This window comes from Octodon degus, unplaced genomic scaffold, assembly GCF_000260255.1.
Source record: "Octodon degus isolate 3935 unplaced genomic scaffold, OctDeg1.0 scaffold00052, whole genome shotgun sequence".
Taxonomy (NCBI): domain Eukaryota; kingdom Metazoa; phylum Chordata; class Mammalia; order Rodentia; family Octodontidae; genus Octodon; species Octodon degus.
In genome coordinates, this window is record NW_004524628.1 from 8,503,871 (window position 1) to 8,511,351 (window position 7,481).

The window sequence follows — 7,481 nt, forward strand, 5'->3', positions numbered from 1 at the left end:
CAGAGCAGCAAAGGTGAAAGCAGAAGGTGTGGCAGGCATGTTGAGCCCTTCTGCCCTGGCGAAAGTCAGGCAGCCTACGATTTTCATCTTGGGACTGGAAACCAGAGGGGTAGCAATGGAAGGGAGTGAGTCCTGTGGGGACTGGGGTTCGAGAAAAGGAGAAAGAGTGTGGTACAGGCTGCAGGAGGCAAGGGCAGAAGCTGTAAGATGTGGGCACTGAACGCCCAGGGGGGCCAGGAGGCGCTGTCGGGGACACGGAAATGGCACATTCCAGGAAGCTCTGGGACCCCTCTCTGCACTTTCCCCCCGAGGCCTGGTAGCTGTTGCCCTCGGCTGGGCAGCCTGCAGGCAGAGACATTCACAGCACCTCCGATCCTTGTCCAGGGGAGGAGCAAGCCTAGCTTCCAGGAGCGGTTCCTTCTTCCTTGGCCAGAGGGAATGCCTTTGCCACTAAGGTGGAGGTCTCGCTTTTGTTCCCCTTGGACGTCACTGCTCAGTGCTGCGGGTCCACGTGCTTTGTACCATAATAATTAGGAGAAAGCAAATGACCATTGCTTGCTAAGGGAATGTTCAGGATTTCTTAAAACAAACAAACAAACAAACAAACAAACAAACCTCATTCAATGTTTTATACGAGGCTACATGGAATATGTAAATCATAGTGAGGTGTTAGTTGACCCCAAGGAGTTTATGATCCAAAAGAAAAGATGAAAAAATATGCCAAACCTGTCATGTGGAAGTTATAAAATTGGCCTCAAGTGGTCAGACAAAGTGGGAGGGGGCTTTTGCCAGATGCGGGCTGCTCACAGCAGGAGCCTGATAGCAACCAGGCCAGGAGCCTGTGCTCCAGCACTGCCTAAGACATTTTGCACTGTTTGACCTGGGACAGATGGGATTAATTTGGACATTTGACCTTGGACATATTGGATTAATTTTGACTTTTCAGACCCTCTCTCCAGTGTCCTGGTCATGTGGCTCTCTCTCTTTGAAGCTCTAGATGCGCCCAGAGATGTAAATAGCATGGTGAAAAGACCTGCCTAGTATTTGACTCGCTGGTTTTATGGAAGGACACGTCGGTAGAACTTATAGCAGACTGCCCCCTGGGCCTGGTGGAGCCTTCACATCCCCCAGCCCTTAGTTAAACAGGATTACATGAAAAGCCAAACAGCATAAACTTACTTGAGAGGCATACAATACGCTTAAAATTACAGTATGTGTGCACACATACAAGCGTGTTTGCATGCGCCTGCGTGCGCGCGCACACGCGCGCACGCACACACACACATACACACACACTGCTTCTTTGTTTTAAAAAAAAATCCCTTCAGAACTTCGGTCACACAGCGCCTATGGGCAAGGGTGCCACAGAGATGTCATAGCAATGGAGGACGGGCAGAAGACGTCTTCGCGGGTGCCCTTCGGCAGTGTGACTCAGTGACAGGATGATGGGACTATATAAACACATCCATAGGAGCTCTGATAACCTCTGTGGAGTGCAGCTTCCTGCCCAGTGGTAATTCGAGCAATAATATGTGTTGGAAGGCAATAAAATATTTCATATTTTTTCATGTGCCTTCTAGAAAAATAATGTTTTAAGACTAACCTAATAACCTCAAACTCTCCCTGTGATTTTTAGAAATAGTTCCTCTTTTATCAAGGTTTTTTTAGTTTAAAGTCACAGTATTAAAATGTGTGATACCTACACAATACCTGCCACTTGTCTCCCACAGGCAGCCCCAGCAAATCTCCTCTCTAGAAAGCAAAAGCCAGGTAGCTCTGGCACGCCCAGATGGAAGCGGGAAGAGGCAGGACTCTGACAACGCTCTTCTCTCGTCCCCAGGTCCTGTACAACCTGTTCAAGTCCTTCTGCCAGATGAAGACCATCGAGATCATTGACGTGTTCGCTGGCATCGCTAACTTCTTTGTTGTAGGGATTGGTGGGGTGTTGATTGGCATTTTCCTGGGCTTCATAGCGGCCTTCACCACACGCTTCACGCACAACATTCGTGTGATCGAGCCGCTCTTCGTCTTCCTATATAGCTATTTGTCCTACATAACCGCTGAGATGTTTCACCTCTCCGGCATCATGGCGTAAGTACCTCTTAGCTAAAGCCCAAGGCACGTGGGTCCCGAGTTCCTGTGCTCTAGCAATGGGGTCAAAATTGAGGACACAATAGGAGATTAGATTTTCCTATTCTAAGGATAGCTGAAATAGGTTTTTCTTACCTTTTATGGTGAAGAAATAAGAACATCTGTCAAATGTATACAAATATGATTTGGCATGAAGATAAAAACTACCTATAAGTTAGTTACCTCTTGAGTTTCCCAACACACGGGCTGGTGCACTGTTGGGCGGCTCTTGGCCAGACACCAGAATTTGATGGGCCTCCTATTGACCACCAGGGGCTGTCAGTTATTCATTCCACCAAGTCTATGTCACCCGTGCTCCTTGAAGGGTTCGGGGCTTGCTTGTCAGTATCCACAGCTACAGTCTTAGTGGTAGAAATATTTTATCCAATAGATAAGACTATAGATGATAGCTTAAGCTCTCTGAAAGCAGAATCAATCAATAAAAGGTATAATCTTATAATTTTAGAGTCATATTTCTCAGCTGGTGACCTCTGATTAGAAAATAGGACATTGCATACTTACTTTCCCATCAAAGATACAGTTAACATGCCATTCATTGACTAATTACTAGAAATTCTCAAAACGTACCTCAAATGGACTGTAGTGTGGAATTCCCAAAACAAGCCTGTCACAGTGGTCACCCTCAGCATGGGGTCGGTGGGAAATCCTCGGTAATGAAGGATCAGATGCCTTCCTTTTTATTGTGTTTTACTGACAGGTACTTATCTGCAACCCCTGTACCTTAGGCTGTATCCTAGGACTTGCTAAACACGTCATAGTTCTGCTATTGCAGGCAGCTTTCTTCCAGAAGCGTCCCCTCGTGGCCAGATTTGGGTGAGGTTCTGACCAAAGACGTTGGCATCTTGGGTTCTGCCTGACATCAGCTGCTTTAGATCAGAAGCTGATGAGGGCTGTGGTGGAGGAGGCCGGAAGCCCTCCCCGGAAGAGTGGAAGTCGCTGTCAGGAAAGCCGCGGCTTAGTGCCTGCTGGTTTTCCACTTTACAGAGAACCTAAATAAAGCAGGGTACTAATCCAGCGTGACCCAGTGATGGGCCCTTCTGCGTCCCCTGGCCGCTATTCATAGCATCTGTGTGACGTCCAGCCTTCTTGCCTCCGTGCCGCGTGCGATCCGCTGGCTCCAAGGTGTGGGGGCGGCGCTGCGTGTCGTTTCGAAGCAGAGGAAACCGGAAGCGCCAAGCAGGAGCTTCACGCCCTGCTGCGTGCGTGCGTGTGCGAGTCCCGAGAGCGCTCCCAGAGCAGCTGGGCGCGGGGCGTTTTCCAGAAGATACACGGTGTCGGGGGTGGTGAAGAGCTGGGTGTGATAGAATGGGGGCGACCCAGCGATGTCGGCCAGGGCCCCCCGGGTTGAGAGGCCTCCTGTCAGGATAGAGGTCTCGGGTTTACTCGCTCCGTGCTGGGAGTTCAGAAGTAAGAGACACAGCCAGACAGTGGCCATAAACGGCACGGGCGAGGCTCCGCTGCAGTTCGCAGGGAGACGATGGACACAGTCTTTACCTCCAACTGCTGTCCCAGCGCTCATTTTCAGAGTGCTTTTCCTTCTTGCATTTAAACTGATGCTGTCGTTGTCCAGCATGTGCACTAGAGTCGTGACAGGACCTTTCAGGGAGAGGCTACAGGGGCGGGAAGCCAGTTTGCCTTCGGAATAACCTTGCACACCATTGCTGGGGAGAGCAGGTGAAGGGCCAGATTGCGGTGGGAGGCTGCTCCTCCTCAGAGGTAGTTTTCCACGTGGATGACTTACTGTTGTTCTGCTCAGAGGCCCCTCATGCAGTGCCTCTGCACGAGCCGATGGCTGTGTGTGTGACTGTGTGGTAATTACTGCACTTGCCTCGGGACATTGGTCCAAGGAACAGTTTAATGATGCTGTTAAGTATGCACATCTACTAGTTGGTATAAAGTATTAATTTTTTAATATTTAAAAAATATTATTTTAATTGTATTTAGAGCTTAGAAATTCCGATCATACCTCATGCTAATTGCATCCTTTTTCTTGCTATTTAGAAACAAAATTTTAAGGTTAATGGGCGTGAGGGCCCCCTGGGTGCTGCGCTTGCTGAATGTTTTCCCTTGTTGAAGAGACAGGGGCAGCAGCCTGGACAGGAAGGCAAGCGGAGAGGGACTCAGGTCTTGGGAGAACCCTGGGCGGCTGTCAGGATTCGCTGAATTGCTTCAGCGCTGCACACCTGAGCGCCACCTGCTGCCTCCTCCCCCACTTTCTTCCTTCCTCACCCATCTCCCTGCTCTCTCTCACTGCCTTCCAGGCCTATAACTCACTGTCCACAAGCTTTGCCTTGGATGGGCTTTTGGACAGCCTGTCCTGGAACAAGATCACATCATGAACAGGTAGTTAATAAAAAGTCTGATTAAAAATAAACTTCCTTATGTAGAACCAAGACTTGGCATTGAGTTCAAAATGCACCCAGGCTTTGAAGTAGGACAACTACAGGCTGGATCGCAACATCGTGGCTTCTTCAGTGAGAAGCGGGCAGCACCGCACCTCACAGCCTCCCTGCGCTACGGCCCTCCACTGCTGCCTTGAGGCTGTGGCTTTTCATACGTCCCCCCAGCTAGGTCCATCTCTTCTCCTCTGTCTTATGAAGTCCTTGGAAGGGTGACTCCTTTCAAACCTGATTGTGGTGGGGAATTATTTCTGTTCATGTTTTAGTGTGTGTTCAGAAGAATTTTAATTTCAAACAGTTAAAAGATGAAATTTCCTGTGTTTAAGTATTATTTTCTGCTCACGTGTCATGTAGACCCTGAGGAGCTACCAAGACCACTAGGACAGGCAGGATTGAAGCAGACAGGAGTATCTTTATTTCAGGCTGGGTGAAGCCTGGTCAAAGGTGAGAAGGCCATTGACCACAAACTAAGGAAGAGAAGCAGCTCTCTCGGCTAGCTGAGGTAAGGGAGGGGGCGTCCCACTGAGCGACATGAAAGGTTTTACGTTTCTCACAGTCATGGGTGGGTCCGGTACCTCCTTGCGGGGAGGGAAGTACATGGCAGTAGTGACATTCTGCTGATTTACAGCGTGTCATTGTGTAGATTTACAGGGTTTCTCATAAGCCTGAGAACCAGCCCTGGGAGCCATCCTGATAAGCAGATTTATTTTAGTCTCTCAGGCTGAGAGAGAGAGAGTGTGTGTGTGTGTGTGTGTGTGTGTGTGTACGGGGGGCTTCCTGCTTGGACAGAGCAGTGGTCTGTAGCTTTTCTCTTCAGGTCGGGAAGGGTGTAATTGTGAAACTCTAATATCAAGTATTTGCTGTCATAGGGAAAGTGTGTGTGTGTGTGGTTGGATGGGTGGGTGTGTGTGCGCATGCATGTATGTGTGGGGGATTTTCTAGGTTAGAGTCTGTGGCACTGGGTCCCAGGTGAAAGGCAGAGTCCCTGTCATCTCCTGGACAAGAGCCCTCCCATTGGCCCAGCAATGGGTGAGCTCCAGCAGGGAGATGGAAGTGGTGGTTAGTGACTGGTTTTAGAAATTACTGTCTCAGCGCATATGTTTCAGACTTCACAGTCTGAGAAAAGCTTGGGGACAAAGCACTGGTGACCCTGCTTATGATAGGGGGCATTTTCCCACTTGCCTCTCTCTCTCTCTCTCTCTCTCTCTCTCTCTCTCTCTCTCTCTCTCTCTCTCTCTCTCTCTCTCTCTCTCTCTCTCTGGCAGAACCAGGGGATTGAACTCAGGCCCTTGTGCTTGCTTACCAAGCAAGCGCTTATTCAACTGAGCCATCTCCCCAGCCCCACCACTTGCTTCTCTTGCCTGAGGTCACTTAGAGATGCCTTAGTGACTCCTGGGAATCTGATCGACGGAGAATGAGCCTGTGGGACTTTGTTCTCCCTTCTGCTCACCAGACACCCTGTGCCCCCACCCTGCACCCCACACAGTCCCCTGAGGGCTGATAAATGTGAAGTTGGAAGCACACTGTTCTCATGGGGACACAGTCCTCAGGATCCTCCTCTAAGCAGCTCGCTGCCCCCCAGACATGCCGATCACTTTTGTGTGCGCCGTGAATTTCAGAAACAACTGCCTCCTCCTTTATATAGGAGAGCACAGGCCCAGTGTTTCTTGGTTTTGTTTCAGTGGATTAATATTTTTTTAGTCTTCCTCTCAGATTACTTAATTCGTAAACATTTTCCATTTGTCTTGATCATTCTAGAAGCACTACTGTAAAGAAGGCAGGAAACATGGAGTCTTAGTTTCATTTTATGAAGGTAACATCAAGGCTGATTCACAAACCATGGTTGCCCCATGACTCAGTGGTTACTGACTCCTGGACACTGGGACCCCAGAGCCAGGCCAGCCCAGGCCCCCTGGACATGAAAACCCAGTACAACTCAAAGAAAAGATTTAAATGAGAACTCACAGGAAATGCCCGGAATGATTGGGTCAGGACTGAAAGAAGGTCAGGTCTTTTCAGAGAGAGGGAGGCTCTTGTCCTCTCTCCTCCCTGTTTTCCTTCCTCGAGTGGACAGTGCTCACCTACTGAAAACTCTGAGGGAATAAGGACAGTGTACCTTTGTTGGCCGTCCTGTGGCTTTGTGACCATACCCAAGTCTGTTTCCTCACCCAGTTGGAGTGGAAAGTTGTTAGTGGGAGGAAAAAGGATTTTGGTAAGACACGGAGACCATGAAGACGGCGGAGGCACAGCCTCTAGGGCCATCTTATGCGGGGCAGGATTTAGCTCCTTTTATCTTCACAGAGTGGTTGAGGACACTCAGAAGCTGCTGATCTGTTGATCTGCATCAGTCTTGAAGGGTTAGAAGCAGACTAGGCAGGTTTTGAGAATCAACGCTGTGCCGCTGAGGTTTTGACTGTTCAAGGCTGTTGCTCCGGGAGACCCAGGCTCTCTACAAGGATCCACAGCAAGCCACTTTGCCTCCAAATTGGGATGTGGAAGTGTGAGAATGAGCAGATGGACTTGGGTGGAAGGACAGAAGGGACAAAGACGGGAGCCGGGGTCCCCGCCTCCGCACCTCTGCCCCGTCAGTGTACTTCCTCTCACTCTGGAAAATGGTGATTCACTTTTAATTATGGTGTGAGCCTTCACCGTAATTCTAGTCTCTCAGTCTGCTGTGAGTGCAAACACAAGGCGAAACAGTGATCAGATGAGGCAGGAAATTAGACAGCAGGAAAACAAACTCTACCTGTTTGTCAGCTTTGGTCACTGCCACACAATGCCTCAGATAATCAACTTAGAAGTAGGGAAGGTTGACTTCGCCTCATGGTTTCAGAGGCTGCATTCCATGGTGTGTAAGCCCTGCCATTTTGGGGCCTTTGGTGATAAGGCAGAATGTCATGGTGGGGAGAATATGGTAGGATAAACTTATGG

At 49.3% G+C, this 7,481-nt stretch overlaps 1 protein-coding gene across 1 annotated transcript in view; it reads left to right on the plus strand.

Annotated features, from left to right (window-relative positions):
- The window catches only part of Slc9a2 (solute carrier family 9 member A2), a 90,001-nt gene that overhangs the window by 40,233 nt on the left and 42,287 nt on the right, over positions 1-7,481 (plus strand). Inside the window, exon 3 of the mRNA XM_023717351.1 lies at positions 1,841-2,091. Coding sequence (XP_023573119.1) covers positions 1,841-2,091 — 251 coding nt within the window. The remainder of the gene's footprint in view (positions 1-1,840; positions 2,092-7,481) is intronic.